The sequence below is a fragment of the Lepidothrix coronata genome, unplaced genomic scaffold, assembly GCF_001604755.1.
Source record: "Lepidothrix coronata isolate B3197 unplaced genomic scaffold, Lepidothrix_coronata-1.0 Scaffold45, whole genome shotgun sequence".
Classification (NCBI taxonomy): Eukaryota; Metazoa; Chordata; class Aves; order Passeriformes; family Pipridae; genus Lepidothrix; species Lepidothrix coronata.
This window is the reverse complement of record NW_016690225.1, coordinates 1,629,957-1,653,539: the sequence shown is the minus strand read 5'-3', so window position 1 is coordinate 1,653,539 and position 23,583 is coordinate 1,629,957. Positions and strand designations below refer to the sequence as shown.

General features: G+C 38.3%; 1 protein-coding gene across 2 annotated transcripts in view; it reads right to left on the bottom strand.

The window, feature by feature from the left end:
• MYOM2 (myomesin 2) overlaps positions 1 to 23,583 on the bottom strand; it is a 78,163-nt gene that overhangs the window by 40,221 nt on the left and 14,359 nt on the right. For both annotated transcript variants that reach the window (XM_017814525.1, XM_017814526.1), the window contains exons 8-16: positions 17,481 to 17,569; positions 17,350 to 17,400; positions 16,913 to 17,077; positions 12,305 to 12,466; positions 10,242 to 10,383; positions 8,484 to 8,683; positions 7,716 to 7,769; positions 3,694 to 3,821; positions 801 to 984 (exon numbers count right to left, since the gene is read on the bottom strand). In XM_017814525.1, coding sequence (XP_017670014.1) covers positions 801 to 984; positions 3,694 to 3,821; positions 7,716 to 7,769; positions 8,484 to 8,683; positions 10,242 to 10,383; positions 12,305 to 12,466; positions 16,913 to 17,077; positions 17,350 to 17,400; positions 17,481 to 17,569 — 1,175 coding nt within the window. The remainder of the gene's footprint in view (positions 1 to 800; positions 985 to 3,693; positions 3,822 to 7,715; positions 7,770 to 8,483; positions 8,684 to 10,241; positions 10,384 to 12,304; positions 12,467 to 16,912; positions 17,078 to 17,349; positions 17,401 to 17,480; positions 17,570 to 23,583) is intronic.

Here is a 23,583-nt window from a genome sequence, read left to right as displayed (position 1 = left end):
AAAAGCTGCTTTTATTTTATCATGTGTAGTTACAAGCTGAAGATATGGATTATATTTTTTAACAATGGTATATCAGATATTGTAAATATTTTTATATTAGTAAAAAGTGTACTAGTAAGTTATGTGCACCTAAGGTAACAGCTGTCAATACATAAAGCTGTTGTATGTGACCTCTGCAAAATTGCAAAAGCAAAACAAATATTTGAAAAATAAAATTAACAGACACTCCCTAAATTTTCATTTCTGTTTTTGAATGTGGCCCCAGGATAAACATTTCATTTTCATTTGGGAAATTACCACTGAACATGTAATTGTATGTTCCCCTATTTCTGAAATCTACTCAACTTCCTGCCACAGGAATTCTGCACCAGCAGTAATTTGCAACTTAGAATACTAAGAAAGAAATTAAAGGCTACCTTACCTAGCTGAAACTGTAGGGAGTTAGGTAGTATATAATTACCCGAACCAGACAATATAATTATCTAAGTTAGCAATTAACCTGCATTATCCTATTTTTTTGAAAAGTCACATTAATAGAGCACTGAAGAGTGAATAACTAAAAATAATTTAACTTTTTAATGATTATTGTTTCCAGTAAGGGGACTTGTGATCATTAGAAAAATTTTAGAAAGTTTCTGAAATTTAGCATCTTGATCTTGAAATCCTTCATGGAATTGAAGACAAATAAAGTCATTTACTATTACTGTAGTTATATTAATCTAATTATAACGAGTTATCTATTTCCATTTTGTAAAATATCTATTGTTTTTAATATTAATGTCTTACAATTAACACCTTACCAACAGTATCTTGTGGTTGAATAGGTTCTGTGATTTCAGATGGATCACTGATGCCATGTTTGTTTGCTGACAGCACTCGGAAAACATATGGTTTTCCTTCTGCAAGGTCAAACACTGCATAGCGAGGAGATTTTACTGCAACCTGTGCATTGACTCTTTGCCAACTTCCACTGCCAACCATGGACTACAAGAAAAAAAAAAGCTGTGAATAATTTCTGTGAACTGTCAAAAAATGAACATATTGCTGTATTGCATTCTGTCATGAATTTATTAAGAGCTGTGAGAGAAGGATCGCTCTCAAATGCCTCCCTTAAACACATGCAAATTCCCATAGCTCATGCATTCCATTACTCTTCAAAAAGATCCGAATGCCTCACTGTCTCCCTGCCTGTCTCAGCTTCAATACATGCACACTTGTACATACAACCAGCCTTCAGTCAGGGCCACGACTGTCAACTGTGATTGGTCCCAAAAGAATTACTCTCATTTCCTGCAAAACACACTTGAACACCCAAAGATTTGGTATCAAGCAAGCAAGTCCTAATCCAAATTCTACAGAAAGGTAGGGAAGGAAATGTTACTTTACTCACCACTTTATGTATTCCACTGAGTAATGTCAAGCCCCAAAAAGCATTTATCAAATGAAGTAATTACTTTTGAATATTCTCAGTGCAGCAGCTGAGCTTATCATCACCACAACCACACATGAAGGAAAGCCAGCAAACCAGCACTCTGACAGAAGTCTGCTATCCCTTAGATTTCCCTCATAAACTCTTTACTCCAACCAAAAATTAGTCATGGAATCTTTCAGAAATTTTAGTAAAACCCAAGTGTCCAATAAACAGCTTAAAGAAAATTTCTTTGATTCACAGAAAGGTGCATACAAATTATGTGTTTATTAAATTTCAGAACAGAGAGTCTGGGAACAAAACCTGATAGACTGTGATCTTCTTAGAAGAGAAACAGTGTTTCATGGGTGCTTGGAAACTACCTTGTTATAATGAAGCTTACCATAGATAAATAACAAAATTATAAATGGTTAGAGTCCATATATAGAGATCTTTTTCATAGATACTGAACCCACCTAGTGTTCTCAACAGAAAAAAGAAATATAACATCCATTTTCTTGATCATAAAAAGCTGGAAAATATGAAATAAACATTATTTTGCCTTATATTTTACTGCATGCCATGAAAAACATTAATTGTTGCATTTCATTTTCACAGAGGAAAGACTAATCATCACATTTTGATCTGCAGTTTGATTTAATTTATCTGTTAAATTAATGATTTTAAGAGAACATGGCTTTATAACATAGAGAACTCATTTCCATTTTGAGTTTCTTGAAGTCTCTACAAATACATTTTTATTCTTCAGGACTGAGTCTTCTTTGTCTGAAATAAAATAATTAGAAACTGTGCTTTTCCAGAAGACTGTGCTAACAGATGACTGTGGAAAGTAAAAAACAGACTTCATGTATGAACTGACTAATCTATTCATATATATTAGTTATTTATATGCAGAAAGATTTTTAGATTCATGTATTAATTAGTATAACAGACCTTTTTTTCCCCTAATAATAGCCTTTTAGTCCTCATTCTCAATTCCCTTCAGTAACCAAGCGTAGGTGTCCACTCAGTGGAAATCTACCTCTGAGCTTTTGATCTGAGCTATTTCTGCATATTCTGGAAATAACAAGGTGTTTCCATGACAGGAGCTTCAAAATCCTTAAGTGTCAATATGCTTGAAATGTATAGATAAGAACAGACGTATGTAGCTGGGAATAAGTGCAAGGAAGATATGCTATTTTATTGCATAGAAAGAATAACGGGATACTTATTTCTATGGAAGTTTTTGTTACTTCTTTTGAATGTGAAAGGTTGAGCAGGAGAAATCATGGGCATGCATGCTGGAAAATTTAACTAGTGTCTGGTCTTCACTTTACGACAATTGTTCAACATCCAACAGGAAATGGAAGATGAAAAATGTAGAAATGGGCTATGAAGGTCTTTTGAAGTGCAGATTTTTCATTTGTCTGAGAGGGAAAAGACAAGATGGGAGCTGCAAAGATATGAGTGACGTGAACAGGAAGGCTAGGAAATGAACTGTGGAGGAATGTGAGGAATTTCAGATGTGAGAAGAAAACAACTTGTAAAGTAATGGACTGAGGAAAGCCTGACACAATATTCAAGATGTAAATTGAATGTATGGCAGTTTTATGGACAGGTTTAGTGTTTGTGGATAGTTAATAGGGGGCATATGGTAGAAGCATAATTCATAAAAATTAAGTATAGTTTGGCATGTAAGAGTTTTAGAGGTCAGGTACAAAGCCCATTTTATCTACTGGGAAAACTTTGTAACAAGTTGTTGCAATCCAATATAACTAAAAAACCTGGCTCATGGATAGATTTATCTAAATTTTAGTCACTTAGGTGGGTGAAGAACAAACCTCTCCTACTGTGATCATGAAAGTCCCCTTTCAATTCAAAGTGAAGATCAAATTAGGGATCACTTTTATTCCTTGTTCTGCCAACTTTCTTTTAATACAGACAGATTGAAAACTTACAATCTTGCCTGTAAGAAACTTAAGATGTTTCTTTTCCATTTTTTTTAAACTGCTACCTTACACAATTAGTTTGTTCCCATTTTAGACAACAGTAAGCAAATAGCACAGGGGTATCCTTTTCCCTGGACCTTGAATTTCAATGCTCATTAAATCATGCCGTAAGATATTTGATTATCCATGCTTGTCTAATATCCCATTTCCAAATCCTGCAAAGCCACAGAAAGTGTTAGTTTTATTGTTCATTCTGCAGTTCTGAAAATGGGTTGAATGTAATTGCACACAGCAATGAAGCACCTTACAGCAGAATGCCACTGCACAGTACAGTACCTTCTCAATGAAATACGTGAGTGGCTCCCTGCCACGGGGAACAGGTGGATCCCAACTGAGTACAACATATGTTTTGCTGATTTCTGAAGCATGTACATTGGTGGGAGGGCCTGGTATCTGAACATGCCCTGTAAGAGTAAGAAATGTAGCAAGTGTTAAACAGCAGATTAACCCCCAGGGTCAGCACTCATGCCACAGCTATCTTTCTGAACTCCCGCTCTGCAATGCAATGCTCAGATATTAGGGTCTGTGATACCATCTGTGCAGTTCACTTGATCACTTCATTAAATTTTGATAAATAATAACTCCAGTATTAACAGCTAGTTACTTTTCCAATAAAAATTAAATATACCCTCTGAAAATCTGTGCATTTGTCACACTTTTTTCTTTGATCACAACTGAATTACTTTGATTTTCTGGTAAAAAACCTACTCCCTATATGCAAACACGAGATTTTTTTGACCAAAAACGAAAATCTAAAGCGTTATTATCAGAAACTAGAATAGAAAAATTATCTGGAAGGGAAGAACAATAAGGAGAAAAACACTTTTAAAACAAAGAGGAAATTGGAAAAAGGAGCAGAACCTATTAGCGATGTATCCTGTAGCATGGTGGTATTACCAGCTGTATAGTCTAAAGCACTTGTAAAATCTATGAATCAGAGACGTAAAAATATGTCACCAGCCCTCTGGTGGTTCCAACAGGTAATGTGGTCTAATCAGACTCCTCTTCCCACTCACTCTGCAGGGTTACCGGGAATGTCAGACAGAACTTGTCTGCCCTGGGCCAGGCAGGAGGAATTCTGCATGGTCCTTTGTGGTCCCGCTCACCCACCGCACTGTGAGAAAAAGTCAGTTCCATAATCCGAGGAATTACAATGGTGAAACAGCACTAGATAGGAGAGGCTCAGACCTGTGAAGGACCACTACACAGGCATAGCTACACAGCCCTGAAGAAGCTTCCTCTTGGTAACAGGTCAGAAATAGCAACTCAGCAGACACCTCAAAATATTTTATTTTTATGGCTTGTGATAGAGAAAGCAAAAAGCTTTGTTCTTTGAAGGTACATTTTTCTACTTCTCAGGCTAGCAAAGAGCATATATCCTTTAAATGCTCAAGATTTGGCATTAAAAAAGAGAAAAAATGTTTCAATAATAATCTCTATATTGTGAAAGTAATTTTTTAACAGTTTATAAACATCTGTAGAATGAATCAGGCTCAAAATGTACACCATTAGCAAACTTGCAGATAACACTAAGTTGGGGGGGAGTGTCGATCAGCTGGAAGGCAGGAGGGCTCTGCAGGGGGACCTGGACAGGCTGGAGAGTTGGGTTGATTCCAACGGGATGAGGTTCAACAAGGCCAAGTGCCGGGTGTTCCACTTTGGCCACAAAAACCTCATGCAGCACTACAGGCTGGGGACAGAGTGGCTGGAGAGCAACCAGACATAGAGGGACCTGGGAGTTTGGATTGACAGGAAGCTGAACATGAGCCAGCAGTGTGCCCAGGTGGCCAAGAGGGCCAATGGCATCCTGGCCTGCATCAGGAACAGTGTGGCAGCAGGTCCAGGGAAGTGATTCTTCCCCTGTACTCAGCACTGGTGAGGCCACACCTGGAGTACTGTGTCCAGTTCTGAGCCCCTCAGTTCAGGAAGGATATTGAGGTGCTGGAGCAGGTCCAGAGAAGAGCAACAAGGCTGGTGAAGGGACTTGAGCACGAATGCTGTGAGGAGAGGCTGAGGGAGCTGGGGTTGTTCAGCCTGGAGAAGAGGAGGCTCAGGGGAGACCTCATCACTCTCTACAACTACCTGAAAGGAGGTTGTAGCCAGGTGGGTGTCGGTCTCTTCTCCCAGGCAACTATCAGTAAGACAAGAGNCCAGGTGGCCAAGAGGGCCAATGGCATCCTGGCCTGTATCAGGAACAGTGTGGCAGCAGGTCTGGGGAAGTGATTCTTCCCCTGTACTCAGCACTGGTGAGGCCACACCTGGAGTACTGTGTCCAGTTCTGGACCCCTCAGTTCAGGAAGGATATTGAGGTGCTGGAGCAGGTCCGGAGAAGAGCAACAAGGCTGGTGAAGGGACTCAAGCACGAGTCCTGTGAGGAGAGGCTGAGGGAGCTGGGGTTGTTCAGCCTGGAGAAGAGGAGGCTCAGGGGAGACCTCATCACTCTCTACAACTACCTGAAAGGAGGTTGTAGCCAGGTGGGTGTCGGTCTCTTCTCCCAGGCAACTATCAGTAAGACAAGAGGATGTGGTCTTAAGCTCTGCCAGGGGAGGTTTAAGTTAGGCATTAGGAAGAAATTCTTAACAGAGAGGGTAATCAGGCATTGCAATGGGCTGCCCAGGGAAGTGGTGGATTCTGTGTCCCTGGAGGTGTCCAAGATGAGACTGGACGTGGCACTTAGTACCATGGTCTGGGAAACACAGTGGTAGTGGATGAAGAGTTGGACTTGACAATCTCGGAGGTCCCTTCCAACCCGGCTCATTTTATGATTCTATGATTCTATGATTCTATGATTCTATGATGTTATTTCATCATATACATTTCCCAATCAAAACCAGACTTTTTTTAAAGCAAACTGACCTATTCAATGAAAATTTATTTCTGTCAATGCTTTCTATATTTGATTTCCTACAACTATATTTTTTCTTTCAGAAAGGCACATGAATCAGCTGAGTTTAAGACAAAATTGCCAACATGCAGCCAAGAAAATTGCAATAATCCTTCACAGTATAAAGTCAAAAGATTTCCAAGTGGTTTTACATAACTAAATTTCAACACATTTTCTTCCGTCCTTGAAAAAAACAAAGCTACCATACTTTGTAATGATATAACGTGATGGTGCAGCCTGCTCTCTCAGAACAGAACATCATCCTGCACTAAATAGTAAAACCATTTGTAATCTATGAGATTGTTCTTTCAGAAATACTCTCAAATCTTCCGGATGAAAGTAATTATCTATATAAGCAGCGGTATTTGAATATTCATACTCCTTTATTAAATACGCACATTCATGCTACAGAAATCCAACTGCTATTATTTATGCCTACGCCAGACTGGCCATTTACTACCTCTGATCACTCTCAGGTGATCCTGAGAGCAGGAGGACATTCTGTGAAGCCAAAGAAGTAAGACAGTTATAATCTGATCCTATAATTTGGTTCTGATCCTATAATACCCATCTCATATCATTTAGGGTGTCATTGTAAAAATAGAGAAACTTCATCTGTCCTCTCCATGCACTGGGGAAACCATTCAATGTCTGATTCTCCTTAAAACTACACCTGTTCTCAGGTGGTTTCTCTTTTACTATGTTATTATTGTAATTACAGCGTTATAACCTTTATAACCTTTGTGGAAGAGAGCAGACAGACTCTTTCTTTACTGCTGAGCCATTATAGCTAACATTTTTGACAGTTTAAGTATAAAGAAGCTCATTATTCAAGCCTAAAAAAACAAATCATCACATAGGGAAGCAACTAAAATCAGAAGAAATTCAGACTTTATCTCAAAAGTTGGCAGAGATCTCTCCAGTTCCCCTGAAGAAAAAGAGTATTTAACCTATAACCTTAACCTTAAGAACAACCTTTGCATTCAGATAACTATATTAATTAAAGAATTGAGATGGAATGCATAAGTTTTTATGAAAATGGAAATAATTTGCTCAGATCATCAAAATCAGTCTAAAAAATCCTATATTTAGCTGCCACAAGGATACGAAGAAGGGAAATTTGGGCAATCAAATGCTTTTAAATTCATCTTACCACTAGTCAAAGCAAAAAGGTGAGGACATGCTGCCAAAACATAATAAAAGTTGTGATGTTGGGAGTGTGATGTTCTCTGTCCTTCCAAGCCTCACCTTTTATTTGTGTTCTCTCAGCCTTGCAAGCCAGAATGTCTGTCTTTATTTATTAATATAAAGACTTAGCTCACTAGATGGATTTTTTTCAAGCTATGTTTCTAATTATAATGCTAAAATCCTGGAGCATAAACAGATGGATTGAAATTGTAGAAATGCTACATACCTTCAAGGTCATCCTTACTGATCACAATCTTTCGCCCTTCATCCACATGAATAGCTGTTAATCAAAATATTCAATTAGTTTCCTGAACTAGTTCAATATATTCACAAATTCTGCAAGTTACTGTTCACCATCTGTTCAAAAGCCTGTAAACTTCCTTTTCTATACTGTCGTTTTTAAATCTTTCTCCAGATGGAGTAAACTCAAAGTTGTACACTGATTTATTAACTTTCACAGGAAAACAGAGCATGATAAGACCGTACTATTTAAAGATGTGCTAAAAAGCAAGAATCATAGGAACAGTAGACAGTTTGATTCTGGGACAGATTAGTAAAAAATTGTATCATGAGTTGGACTTGTGTTATGTGAAAAGGAAAGCATACACACATACATAAAGCGTACATAAAGGAAACAGTGCATATTCAACTCAGATTTCACAGGAAACATTGTGGGAATGCTCTGAAGTCTTCATAACTACTTTAATTCCCCTCTGAGTAAAAGGAACACACAAAACAGAAGGTGTGATATACAGAATCTGCATAGGGCTTTAGGACAAGGCTAAATCAATAAAACTACTCCCCAGAGCAAGCTGGCTTACTCTATTCATGGAGAAGCTCTCATAAGGCTACTTTGCAGTCTGTAAAAAGATATTCAATCAAAGGAAGAAATAAACTCTACTCCTTAGGTTAACTAAGCAAACAGAATCTTAAATAAATATTAAAAAAAATGAAGATCAAATATTCAGCATCTGTTTAGCCTTGCATAACCTACTTTGTGTTCTCTCCAGATCAGCGGGGTCAAGTGCTGCAACTGGTTCAGAGGCTCGAGAAGGCCTGCTAATGCCAGCACTGTTCACTGCTCTCACACGGAATATGTAAGACCGTCCTTCGTAAAGACCAGTCACGGGATACTTGCAGATTTTTACAGGAGCATCATTGCACTGGACCCAGTTTTCCAAACCTACTTCACATCTTGGAATAGCAGAAGGCAGAATTTATCAGTATCAGCTCACAATAAATATGCACCATCCTACACCACAGAAGTCATCCTCAGTAAGTTGAGGAACTAAACCATAAACCTCATTAATGAAAGTCACACACTTTTTACACTTTTGTCTGATCAGACAATCAGTTCCCACCCTTTTCTTATTTTTTCATAATGCAAAGGTCATTTTTCTTCCACAGTTTTTGGTCTTTTCAAATCTCTCTGCTTCCCTTCTGTTTGCTTCTCTTCCTTGTTCTAAAAACAATAAATTAATGGCTTTTATTTTTAACATGCATCTCCACAGAACATACTGAAATTGCAACATTCACCTAATCTTTTCCATCTCTTCCTTGTCATATTATCAAGCAAACATCTTCATGCCTTTTCCTCCCAAAATAACTGGGCCACAGAGCATAGAGCCATCAAGAAGCAGAGTGATGTCCTTATACTGGCTTCTTTGTGTGTACGTATATGGTTTGTGTCCTACTACTATAAACTTTGGTGTAGAAGACTGCCTTTTGACCTGACAGTACCAGGAAAAAAAAGGGTCATGATCAAAGGCTCCTTGGCACTACAGTAATCCAAGCAACATGTCAAAAGACATATCTGACTAAATTATATAAAAAATAGGTGAAATACTCTTATAATCTATGCACTACACAAATTGGATATAGAGGGTAGAGTCCCCAGGTCTCAAGTTAATTTCCTCATACTGGCTGCCACTTATAAACCAACATTTTCCAGCAATTCCAGACAGTTACCACTGAACTATACCAAATTAGCAGGGTAACAAATAGCAATGGGCTGCAAATGTTTCTTTTAAGTGCAGAGCAGTATACATTATGGAATAATTTCAGCAATGTTTTTGCTGACATAAGGGTCAGATGTTCTGCTCTGGCTCACCTCAGTGGAAGAGACATGGAAAACAGCATTTGGATCCCCTGTTGCCCAGTGCCCACACTGAGCTGAAACCCCAGCAAAGTGCAAAGCTGACTGAAGGAGAGAAGACTGTCATTTTGATTTAAACTACCAGCTTCTGGGAGCCCAGGCCTTGAGCTCCTGATGTACTACATTTAAGATAGAAATAAAAAGATAATGTAATAACTCCTAGGTTTCAGCTTTTGCAGTATACAGATTAAAGAGACTAAATTTAATTCAAGATGCCCATGGATTCTAGCTTCTATAAATTAAATACTGTCAGGGCTCATTCCCTGATTCACCCACATCCATACTATTGAACATTTTAAGTGTCTGATAAAATGTGTCTGCCTGCAAATGATTACTTGTAATGGCCTCTGGCCACTGCTAACTCCCGGACTGTGCCCAGAATTGCCTGGGAAAGCATTAGATCATCTGGCCTAAAAGTTTGCTGGGAAACAATGTAGTAATTTAACACAGTGTGTAACTGAGTTCCAGTGCCAAGGGTCTGTAAAAATATATCTAAAGAACACATACATTGAAGGATATAATGGTAATTTTTTTCTCTTCAGCGTACACATGTTTCTGGCAACTAACAAAATTAAATAAATCCTAATGTTTACATACTTGTCAACAAAATATCCAATGACTGGGCTCTCACTGGTTGTGTTGGGTGGTTTCCAGGTAACAATTACATAGTCTCTGTTAGCATCATGGCATTTAACATCCATCGGTGCCCCTGGTGCTCCTGCGATCAATGCATCGGCATCTGGACAAAAAAAAAAAAAAAAAAAAAAAAAAAATTTTAAAAAAAAAGCATCTGGAAAAAAAAAAAAAAAAAAAAAAAAAATCAGTTTTGACCCTGACTTCTCTGAAACACATTGTAAAGGCAAAGGGAAGATTTCCATTTCATTGTGCTATTTGTTTATACAAATGGAAGCCCAAACATTTCATGACATACTAGTTCACTGCAATAATGGTTCAGGACCATAATGTATATATACTCAGATAGACAAAAATGTTCAGGGATATTTTTGAGGACAGAAAAGCTGTTTCGGCATCAAACACCTATAACATTTCATGAGAATTAAAATCCTAACCCACACGTGTTTTTGATGCTCTGACACACTGAAAGCTGTGGCTCAGTGTGTTACTGAAGAGACCAAGGTACTCAGTAAAGAACATGTAGCTGAGGAAAATAACTCTCTTAAAGAATAAAAAATTTGCAAACTCCTGGGACATTTTGAAATGATAATTTTTGTTTATAGTTTACAATACCAACAAGCATAAGTGATCAATCTTCCACTTTTAAGATACCCTTCTGTGGCTTCATTTTGAAAGATGTTGACTGAAGTGGACCCGCAACTCCTAATGAAATTGCTAACAGGTAAAGTTGTCTACCTTCAAAGAAAGGTTTCTATAACAAAAGACCACCCTGTATGTAGTCTAAATTTTTGAAGTCTAATCACAATTATTTGTGAAGCGGTTTGTGGTCAGTATCAAATCACAACATACATGAAAAAAGTCAAAAGAATGGCCAACAGAGAACACTAGAGACTCCAGAGGACATAGCTCAAGGCCAGGGCCCTGTGCATGCAAAGGGATCAAACACAATATAAAATGGACAATAGAGGTACCTAAAATTGACCCATCACTACAACAAAAATTTTAAGAAAGTTATTATATATTAGTGGGTCTTTTTTCACCAGAGCACTGTGTTTCTTAGAAGGTAACTTCAAAATAGAAAGCTTTATTAGTGTGGCTTCTTCAAGACATACTGCAAAGCTGATGAAGCTCTTGCACTAGTCCTGTGAGGAAGCTGGATCTCAACATCCTGAATAAAACATTCATGCCCCTCGACCCCACACAAGTCTGGATGGCACTTCCAAGAAAAATAAGGTCTAAAATTAATACAGCTACAGTGGCTACAATGGCTTAAGTGGGGCTGTTCCAGTTTGCCACCATCAAAGAGGAAAGAACTGCTCAACCAGAGATATTTTCATCTTTCAGTGAAAAAAAATATGAAAGTGAATACTAAGTTCTGCTCACAGATCCATGTGGAGGCTCATTCTCACTTCACTGGAGCTGTGCTTGCAAACAGGATGGAAAATTCTGACCTTTATTATGTTTTAATAGACTTACCTCCTTTTATCCATGTCCCCTTGTGAAACCCATATTTGTCAGTGAGCTAGTTTCTAACTTTGCTTCTTTTCTCTCATTATTGACATGACTGTAACTAGTATAGTGGTGGGAATATTTCTTTTGCTTTCTCCTGCACATACTCCTAAGGCCAGGCACAGGGTATGAGAATGCCCAACAGGCCCATTCCCAGTTTCCAATTTCTAAAGCTAAAATCATCACAGTGAGCACTGATGTTATGCAAAGATGTTTATTTCCTACCAGAAAAGGAGATGGCAAAAAAAGAAACAAGCTGTTTCTTCACAAGAATGGTTTTTCCCATTCCTAAGGAAGCAAAATGTCCTCAGGGGCATGTTCCTCTTGAAGCTCCCCATTCATGTAAGGTGACTCTTTTTTTCTAGTGCAGACTACTATATACAAATCAAATGACTACGAAATACCACAGAGCTGGATTTCTTTTGTACTTCAGTCATTACACAGAATTGTTTAATAAAACTAACCTTTATACTGTTCTTTTTCGTTTCTCCTCAAGAAGCAGATTAAAAGTTTACCTTTTACGAACAGGTATGCACTGCATTCACTGATTCCACCTCTCGTAACCATGCGCAGGGTGTATAAACCTTCGTCATCTTTGTTGAGATGAGTAAAGGAAAGAGCTGCCTGGCCTTCTCCGAAATACAGCTTCGTCCACTTGGAGTCCTTTATCAGCACATCTGGAAGAGAAGACCCATCAGGCACATTACTGTGCTGCCAGAACGGCCTACGTCCTAGTGCAGTCCTCTGCTAATCAGGGACACAAACTAACATTTATGCCAGTTTGATTCAGAGTGATAGGGCTTTGACACTATGAAAACTCTACAGAGAGTAAGTTACATCTCTCTAAACTTATTTAATCAATGAACTTTAGAGAACATGAGGCATAAGACTACCCCATGCAGTGCCAACAGCATAATTCCCATCGCTATAATTTTTAATACACTGAGAGAGAAAAATATTATCCACATTTAGAAACAACATGAAAACCTGCCATACCCTATAATGAATGCAGGGTGGTACTTTGTCTCATTTTTAATAAGTTTTGCTTCCTGTTCAGGTCAAATGTCAGATTATTCAATTTCTTCCTCCAAATTTAAATACTAGATTCCAGTTTGATCTAAAGACTGTTATAAATATATACCAAACTTAAAATTTGAAGTCATGCCTGTTGAGCAGTGAATAACATTAAATTTAAATCTCTCAAAGGTGAGAGGTGGTGACCCATGATTAATGCAAATTAATCTGATTGCTTAGTGAAACCAGAGAAAAAGAATGAACAAGAAATTTTATGTTAGCCAAGAGACTTTCTCACATCATCCTTTTTAATAACTAATTGGAGTATTTTTGGTTTTTAACTCCCTAAGACCTATTACACACTAATTTATTGTAATTGATGCAGGAGAATTGTATATAAAAGAGTTGAATATCTATGAATGCCTATTATTCTAATGCTTACATACATTTTGGAGCAGACACTCAAACAATTGCAGAGGAATCAGTTTTCCCACCTACTAACTGAACTGCATCAGAAGGTATAAAAAATGGCACATATTCAGATAATAAAGTATCTGGAAGACACACTGCTAAAACTTACAACAGTAAGTTGCATAATCATCTAAGCATGTGTTTGTTTTATGAGAAGCACACAAAGTAAATTCAATCACGTTCCTTCCCATGAGATTCTTAAACATGAGATCCTTACCTAGAAAATTTGAGTGTCCCCTTTCTGTCATGCATGTCACAATGGTACTTAGACTTTGTGTAGAGAGACATGAAATATTTTAAACCAAATTAGAAAGAATCTTCCCCTAGAACCTTTAACCAATGCATGAGCTCTGTGGAAAATCCCGAAGAAAAAAACTGAAAAGCACTTCTGAAAAGCAGGTCACTTATTTAGACTGCAAACTTGAGTGGAATAGTAGCCACCCTGGTTTGAATGTAAGGAAATTGTAAGCAAGCCTGTCATGTCTATTAAGGTCAGAATTATCCATTTCCGTGCTTTATGTGTACCTGAGATCAGAAACTGAGGAGGCAGTTGTGTTTGGTAAGAGCAGAAAAACTTCCCTCCCTCACATAAGGCCAAAGACCCACCAGAACTCAGCAGATGCTCTCTTTTTTTTAATGCAGTCTGGAGGAATGACTTTCTAGGAAGACAATAAATTTTGGAGGCTACAAGCATATTTAGAAGTTCTAATAGAAAAAGTATTCATACACCTGACCTCACAATAATACTACTGCACTGAAATTCACTGTCTATTTATGTGTTGTGCTCTGTTACTTCTCCCAGAATTTACCAAAGGACAGATCTGCGGGAGACTACTAACCCGTAGAGGCAGTGGGTCTCAAACCTGATATGTGGTTTTCAGTACACGAGATAATTTCCCTGATACATTACTCTGATGAAAGTTCATACAAGTGGGGAACTACTATATACTGAAACTTCTTTTCATCCTGTATTTTGTTCTTCTGAAACTTTTGCTAAATTGTTCACTCTGTGATTTTTCCCTCTGAAGTCAATTGTTTTATTCTAGATTGCAGTATAAATGGCTGCAGAATGCTAGCGCATATAGCTTTATAGTGTTTATATTACAATAGAGATCAATAACAGAAACTTCCTGCTAACATCTGAACTCATATCTAGATTAGATATAAGTTTCTGAAGTATTATTTTGACTTTGTTTCAGTATCTTAAATTGTTCTTTCAGTATCTTAAATTGTTCTAACTGAGCCATGAATAACAGACATCATATTCATGTTTGTCAAATCCCAAATCACTTTAGAGGGTTTGATTCAGCCGACTTATATGTCCCTAGGAGTCTAGTAGACACCCCCAATAAGGTTCACTAGCGTGAAGTTTATTTATGCTAGATAAACACATATTTCTCCTGTGTATAACTATTAGAAGTAAATCATACATATCCATCTCAGGACTTTAGCTGCTATTATTTGATTAACACTAACTGAAAAATACAGAAAAAATACAGTTTGTCTTTATGCAAGAGTAGAATTAAATATTATCTCTCAAAAGAACCAAAATGCCTAAAGCACATGATGTTAAACAAATTATTAACCTTCTCGTGGCTTACATTTATACATTGTCTCCAGCTCTCAAGAAACTCAACACATGGAACTATAGCATATAACAAAGGTTCATAGTGCATGAATTCCTGCTGTGTTTGGGAACAAGTTCTGCCAGTCGATACACCTGTACACCTCTTTGAAATATTGTGATCCATGCACATGTAATGAAGGACAAATCTAAGCTTTTTTGTAATGCCTAATTTCATGTAACATAACAGGATGTAGAATAATGGGATGAAAACCTATTGGCTTTAAACAGACCAAGTTTTCATCTCAGGTTTTCATGAGACTGCAAAGAAGGGGAAAAACAAAGCATGTAATATTTTTACATATCAAGAGGGAATTACCTTGGCATTATGAAGACGCAAAGAGAAAGGACCAGAACGTTTTGTTCACCTATACATAGTGCAAGAAAAATCCATGTTTGATGAAAAGTGAAACAATATTGGGCATCCCTTGAAAATTAGCAGCTCTTCAGAGCTGCAGTTTCAAACCCAAAATTTGAGAGGCTTGGTACCTTGAGAAACTGCACCCAGTAGGAGACAAAGTAAAGATACCCTTGAAAATGATGGCTCATCTCAGAGTGAGATGAATGATTATTTGTAGTGATTAAATATCCTAAAATGTACAGTGAAATCCCTGTACACTTCAATGGGAACAGAATTTGGATTCAAGTATGAGCCTTAGATTTCAGGTTATTCACCAGCCAAAAAAAATTTCATTTTTATTATTTTATATTTTTTATTTTACTAATATTTAATAGTTCCATCACAGTGAAGTATCCACAGAGATAGATAAATAGGAATGGAAGAGTAAGTAGCAGTTTGCTTCCTGAAGGTTCACATGTGAATCTAGGTAAAATTATAATGGACATGAAACAAAAGGCATAATAAGCAGGAACAAAAGCATCCTTTTTCTGATTTTCCTAATCTTGAATTCTCTTGTCTTTTCTTGTCTTACTAATCTTACTGTCACTTCTTAGTTTATTCATCACAGTCCAAATATCAGTCTTGGCAGGCCATCATTTTCCAATGTGGTCCCTTTGGGGAAAAGTCTCACCATTCGGTGAGATGGTGGTGGATTTACCGTCCCTGGAGGTTTTTAAGATGAAACTGGACATGGCACTTAGTGCCATGGTCTAGTAACCACAGCAGTGTTGGATCAAGGCTTGGACTTGATGATCTCAGAGGTCTTTTCCAACCCAGCTGATTCTATGATTCACAAATAACCACGTCTTTCCTTAAATCCTCAGACAGAATAATTATTTTAGAATCCTACATAGAGATGGTGAAAAGCAGTGAGCTAAATATCTACAACAGGCTGCTGTCCATTAAACTCCAAGTAGCTAGTTTTATGTTTTAAAACCCTTTTCTGGTGCAGTGAACAAACATTACTCATTCAGGGTTTGTGTACCATCCACCCAAGCATACAATATGCTTAGTGGTGTTATTTTCAGCACTTCCTGGTAAGACTGTTTCACTTGGTGTAACATAGTTTTTCACTGACAAGAGAGGCAAGGAAAGCAACCTACCAACATGGCACATAAACAGCAGACGAAAGGCATGGGTATCAGGCCTGACTTCTATAAGTAGTCCCTAACTATATATTAATGTGATTTTAACATAAAACTCACAATAAACACTGGAGCAAGATGGAAGTGGAGACCCATGACCTTACCTCAGTACTTCAGACTTCAATTTACTGCCCTATGAGTACCCTTCTGCTCAGTGGTCAGAGTATTCTACTATAAATCATAGTCAAATCTGAGAACTGAGTTTGGATCTCCACCTAGTCAGTAAATATGATAAATATTGGTGTTATCAGATAATATGAAGTTACCCCCTGTTGCTGTAAATGTATGCTCAAGGAAATGTTGACCTGGTCACTTAATTGAAAATGCACATATATAAATTCTAGCTAGACATATTTGTTTGCTCTATTCCAAACTTAATTCTTAGAATATGATGTTCTAAGCTTGACCTGTGTCCTCAGTGACTCCTCCAGCATTTTATGGGTAGCTTCTATTCAATGTACTAACTTACCATCTCTATACCACTCAACACGAGGTCGTAGTCTTTTCAGCTCTGGAGTGACCACCACAGAACACTTCAAGGTCAGTGTTTCACCTTCAGTTGCAAAGGTGACTCCAAATTTCTCCAGAAACTCGACATCAATGTGGGTGAAGCAAACTTCATACGAGAGTGGCACTATGAATGAGAAAATTAAAACATGCTTGAGTAAAAGTAAATTGTACTTGGCACAAAGAGATTACTGTCAGATCTGAACAGTAGATGGAGCTTTCTGTTAGACTCAATGCTCATCTAGAAATGCAAGAGCATCATGCAATAGCTCCTAATATAACTGAATGCTTAGAAGGCAAAGTCAGAAGAAGTAAGTTATATCCAGTTTTCTCATCTGTAAAACCTTACTCTGAAAAGAGTACATAAATTATCTAAGCAAATAGAAAAAAAAGGCTTACAATGGAAGGGCATTATCGCAGCAGGGTGAGGCTCTTCATCCTCTCTGAACCCTATAAATAAACATACAATAAACATTCAACGGCATGAGCATTATATTTCTTTATTGTTTTAATTATGAAGTAGGACTTACTTCGCACAATCACAGCACAATTAGTTGATGCCTGACCATGGACATTTGTTGCAACTGCTGAATAGGTAGCAGAATCATCAAAGTCAGCTCTGAAAAAGGGAAGGAGGAAACCAGATGTCTATTTAAGCAAATAAAAATTCTCTGAATGATTGATACTACAAGTCAAGCTAGGTCAATATAAGGAAAGTGTATAAAGCTCTTTACCGGTAAGGAAAGTGTATAAAGCTCTCTGTGAGTGTCACACAGTGCAAGACATTGATGAAAGACAATCAGAAAGCCACTACTCTTCTTAACTGCAGTTTTATCACAGTTTAGTGTGCAGACTGCATTAACTTGAGCAAACTGAAAATGACCTTTAGAGAATGATCAAAAGGAGATAGTTGGAGAATGCCACTCTGGCTATTCCCTTTCTCTGTGTGACATTCTTCCTTAATCCATCTTGCCCTTCTGCCACATATTTTAAGAAAGACACATGGAAGAAAAATACATGTGATGCTTGCAGAAATTCCTCCTTCTATGGTTGTTCTCAGATGGTAGATACTGGTATTTTTTGTGTCTCTCATATCTCTTAGTCCAATGGAAATGATAAAATAACAGGAACACTGACCAAAATTATGTGCATAAATGATCTGGTTTGTTATATTTTTTAGCCAGAAAAAAACCCCTTTACTGTGCAAGGACAACATAAACAAATACAAAGCAAAAAATAGTTACTTCATGTAAACTAGGACCCAGTGATTGATTGTCTCACTTACTACATCCTTCCTTGAAGAGGATGTTACATTAGCAGATATATGGCCAGATGTTAAGATATAGGTACTAACTTTGATGCCCCAGTTCTTTTCTTATTTAAAATGGAGTCCATCAGGAACAGTTTATTTAGTAGTATATATGATGGAGGTCACTCAAAAATTTTCAATTATGAGATACAATATTGTGCATGCATGCACTTAGCTTGCCCTCAGAAGAGCAAATTTGTGTCTTCTTGGCAACTGCCAGATGAAAGGGATGAAATTCTGGTTGCATTTGTCTTCTAAGAGGTCATATACCCCAGGTGTGGGAGAAGGAATATGTAAAGGTGTTTTATGTAAATTGCATAATAAGATGTCAATTTTAGAGTATGTAGCACCTGTAACAGACACCAATATATGCATTCTTGCATATGTTCTGGACAGGATCATGTAATAAAAATTATACTATCTGTACTGTGATGGCTTAAACACAACTTGATTGAAGTGCTATTACATTGAGATTTATCTCTCTAAATTTACTGGTCTAACAGCTCCTCCTCAAGGCAACCCTTCAGCCACATATCTCACAAAATAAAGCAATAAAATACAAAGTTTATGACACAATTAATTATCAAAGACCTAGTGGTTAGGCCTAAGATTAGGCCACATTACCAAAAAGCCTGCAGCTGGGTAGGAATCCATACTACAGTTCAGATAGGCATAGTAAGTCTGAAAATCAGTTTAAAGGAATTGAAATCATAGAATGGTTAAGGTTAGAAAAGATTTCTTAGATCATCAAGCACAACCTATAACCTAGCACTGCCACCACGTTAGACCACTAAACCATGTCCTCATGGGCCATATCTACACATTTTTTGAACACTTCCAGGGATGGTGACTCCACTTGGGAAACCTGTTTGGCAGCCTTTTTGGTGAAGAAATTTTTCCTACCAGCTACACCAAACCTCCTCTGGTGCAACTTGAGGCCATTTCATCTCATTCTGTCACTTGTTACTTGGGAAAAGAAACTGACCCGCACCTGGCTACAATCTCCTTTCACATAGTTGTAGAGAGTGATACCGTCTCCTCTGAGCCACCTTTTCTCCAGGCTAAACAACTCCAGCTCCCTCAGCAGCTCCTCATCAGACTTGTGCTCCAGACCCTTCACCAGCTCCATTGCCCTTCTCAGGACCTGCTCCAGCACCTCAATGTCTTTCTTGTAGTGAGGAGCCCAAAACTAGACAAAGGTTTCAAGGTGCAGCATTACCAGTGCCACGTACAGGAGTACAGGCCAGGATGTCATTGGCTGTCTTGGCCACGTGGGCACACTGCTGGCTCACCTTCAGCCAGCTGTCAACCAGTGTTCCCAGGCCCTTTTCTGCCAGGCAGCTTTCCAGCCACTCCTCCCCCAGCCTGTAGCTCTGCATGGGGTTGTTGTGACCCACGGACAGGAACCTGGTACTTGGTCTTGCTGAACCTCATACGATTGACCTCTACGCATCGATCCAGCCTGTCCAGATTGTCTGCAGAATCTTCCTACCCTCCAGCAGATCAACACTCCCACCCAACTTGGTGTCATCTGCGAACTGAATGGGGGTGCCCTTGATCCCCTTGTCCAGGTCACTGAAAAAGATACCAAACAGAACTGGCCCCAGTACTGGGCAGCACCACTTGTGACCAGATGCCAGCTGGATGTAACCTCATTCAGTACTACTCTCTGGGCTAGATGTTATTTAACTTTTTTTTTATTTTTTTTTGTTTTTATGAAGAATTTTTAAAATATACAATACCTGTTCACAGCTTAACTGATTCTGGACTTGTTTGAAAGCTGTTAGACTTGACAGCACTTCTTTGCACTAACTTTTTAAAAGAAGAACATTTTTTTCTATCCCAGTTTCACACTATTTAACACTTGTGTAATAAAAATGCCAAAAAACAATGTAAAACTGCAGCACAGGTTTTTTTCCTAAGGCATGTTATAATGTCTCTATACTGAAATGTACATAGGTCATGAATTTACCACAGCCCACTAAAATGTCTTGCTATAGTATAACAAGTTAATAGCAAATGAAGCACATCAAACATTTCTTACAAGCAGGGCTTTGCAGAATTAACTGTTTCAGAACTGTAAGACATTGTCATCACTCTGCACTATATCCCTGTTTAAGGATCTATATATAGAATATACAATAAATAATGTATAAATATACTATATAGTCCATAGTATATTTAATAACATATATTATGTATTAGCAAATTAAACAGCATTAGATCATTCATCCCCAGAAACCGGATCGTGATCACGCTAGCGTTGATGTGTTAGAACAGCCCTTGGCATGCCTTGGTGTGCTCCAGCTCGCCAAAAGGATTCCCACACACAGCTCAGGAGATAGTAAGGGAACTTTTCCAGAAAGCAGTCTGGATGTCTAACAGCCCTGTCCTGAAGGATGAGAGAAGTAGTCTATCCCATGCCAGTAGGTCACTGTGGCAGAGGATTTACTCTGTCAGGCAGAGCCCAGGAGTGCATTTCCTAGGCACTGGTGGCAGGTATATGTTATAGCATGCTCTGCAGGCCTTGTCCCCAGATAAATGCCCTGTAAAGGTTTCCTGCCCTTCAGCTCACTCACCATCCTGCTAAAGACCTATGGAGGAGCCCACTGTCTTCCTACCACCTACGTGTCCTCTTGTGTTTGCTGATGAGGTGCTGATCCATCCCTGGGCTGTACATGAATTAGACAGCACAGAGCACCCATATCATAACTGAGTGATGAACTTTACACCATCATTGCTGTATTAGAACATTCCCTCACATAAACAAAGCATTTGCTTCTGTCAAGTCCAAATTAACTGCTCCTTAACATTTTGTTGTTGCCATAGTGTTGACAACAGACAGAAAATCAACATAGCTTGACCGAGATTAGCACTGATTAAATTTCACTTTAAACCAACCATCATCTGCTCTCAGTGTTGGCTTCATTTTCCATCAAAACAACTGATAAAAAAACTCATTTCTGTAAGAATTACACAGGATTTAGGATCTAAAAAGCAATTTATTGTTAAAAAAAGGTGTCATAAAAATAATCCAGAAAGTAGAAAAACAGGTATTATGAACTAACATGAGATCCCAGACTATGTTAGACCACTCAAAGTGTCAGAAATTTAAAGGCATAATAACTGAAAAGTTGTCTCCCTAAAACGGAGCAGAATGGCAGATACTTGACTTACTTTTCAAATGGATATATATCTCTGCTCATCTTAATCCCCTCCCCATACATTTGCTCTCATAAGGAACAGCAAAATACATCTCTTCATGAGATCTTTCTGTTTGAGATGTGTCCACGGTAAAGAAAACAGAATATGACCCTAAATGTCTCTAGAACAGACAGGAGATTCACGAAAGGGTTACATCTTTAGCCCAAAGAAACTCAATATCTGAAAGGAAATATTTGACAAAAGTTAGTGGTAGAATTATAATTAATTTGCTCAGGGAGAACATAAGAAAGAAGTTACTGATCAAATATCTGACCACACTTTTACAACATCCATGGTTTTTTATAAAGAGAAACGAGGTACTTACAGTTATGATGAACATACAAGTCAAGCACTTTCTGCTATTTAAGAGGTTGTAACAACACTACCCATTTTCTAGACGTTACTGCTTTGAAAGCAATTTACAATTCTTTGCTATCATCACTCACCTGACACTCCAGGAAAGACATAAACCATCTTAGATAGCCTAGTACTTACTGAAATACCTTTAAATCCTATATTGGAAGGGGGTTTGTGGGTAAGAGCTAGACAGTGCTTTTGTTTAGTGCCCACTCTGAAGAAAGTTGGACAGGATGGCAACTTACATAAAGTTCTGATTTTCCTTTTGTGCCAGATAATGCTCAGATTGAGGATTATCCTAGAAATTTTCCATTTCCCTATATGACAAATCCCCTAGATTTCCTAAATTGCACTGTAAAGTGCATTGAGTCAAGACCAGTTAGAAACTACATTTGGAGCACTGGGAGGCAAGGTGTGGTCTCTCTAACAGTTACTCTTGCATCATGATAGAGAACGTGTTTTCCAACCTTTACAAAGGTCAGATAAAATATGCATAGAGTACATTTAGATAGCATGAAGTGTGAATCTAGAGCTGTATCTGTCCCAAGACACTAATACTTTTTGTGAAAATTAAATTGCTCTGAATCCACATGTGGTTCTGAAGTGCTAATGTTTATGTGGGTAATATTCCCCAGGCAGATACATCTATTTAAAATGCATATATTCATCCATTTGCCTAGTGTAGATTTAAACACAGGAGTTAAGATGAAATAGCATTTTTACTTGAATTAGAACACAATTCAGTGCATGTCAAGAACAGGAGGCAGTATGCAGTAAATCGTAGAGTTAAAAATGCTTCCTTTGAATCCAAATGGCAAAATTTTCAATGTTAAAGCTATATGACAACAAAATGTTGATATACTCTACAGAATTGCCACCATATGTGCTGAATCTGACTGATTCTTTTTGTTTGGATTTTGTATTTGGGGAAGAGGGGACCTTTGTTATGAGGCAGCCACTTCCTCAAGCTCCCAACTACTGCAGCTTGTAGAGGGCAGTGACTGACAGGACAGAAGGTCACAGACCATTTTATTTGGGGACTGTTTGCATTTCAGCAAGGAAAGAACAGAACGCCATTCCTGCTGCCTATACACTCACTTCTACTGCATACCGGCAAAACCCACGGAGCTGCAGTTAATCACCCATCAACTCTGCACAGTTCAAAGGCTCTGCTGGCCGCGCCGGGGGACTACTTTTGCTGCAGCGTCTCTGCTCTATTCTGCTTCCACCTCCAGCAGGAGAAAGGGCAAGCCTAGCTCTCTCCCTCTCCAGATTAAATCATCCCAAGCCTTTTGTGCCTAATCAAACTAAAATAGCACTGTACTGACCGCACAGTGTCATTTGTTAAATGACAATAGTTAGAAGAGAAGATTCATTCAATTTTTAAGCTTTTCTTTTTGAAGCAGTTCTGGTGGTGCTGAGGACTGGAGTCTGAGGGCTGGCTCTGCCTGCTGCCAGCAGGTGTTACACTGCACTCTGCTGGCTCTGCCACACAGTTCTGCTGATGCAGCCACAAACATTTTCTGCTGCAATTATATGTGCTGCTTCAGCTGTGCCTTTATTAAACAGGAAAGGAAGCGGGCCCTAATAAAAGACAAAATATTGACAAACCTTGATGCCTGTATATATGAGACTGTGAAACCACATCACATTGAAAGTGCTCCGGAAAGTCAGATGTCCTTCCCTACTCCTTCTACCGTCCAGCTCAGCTCACCCTCCTGCTCAGTGAGGGGTGGAGATCAGGAATACCTCCAGGCAGGAGC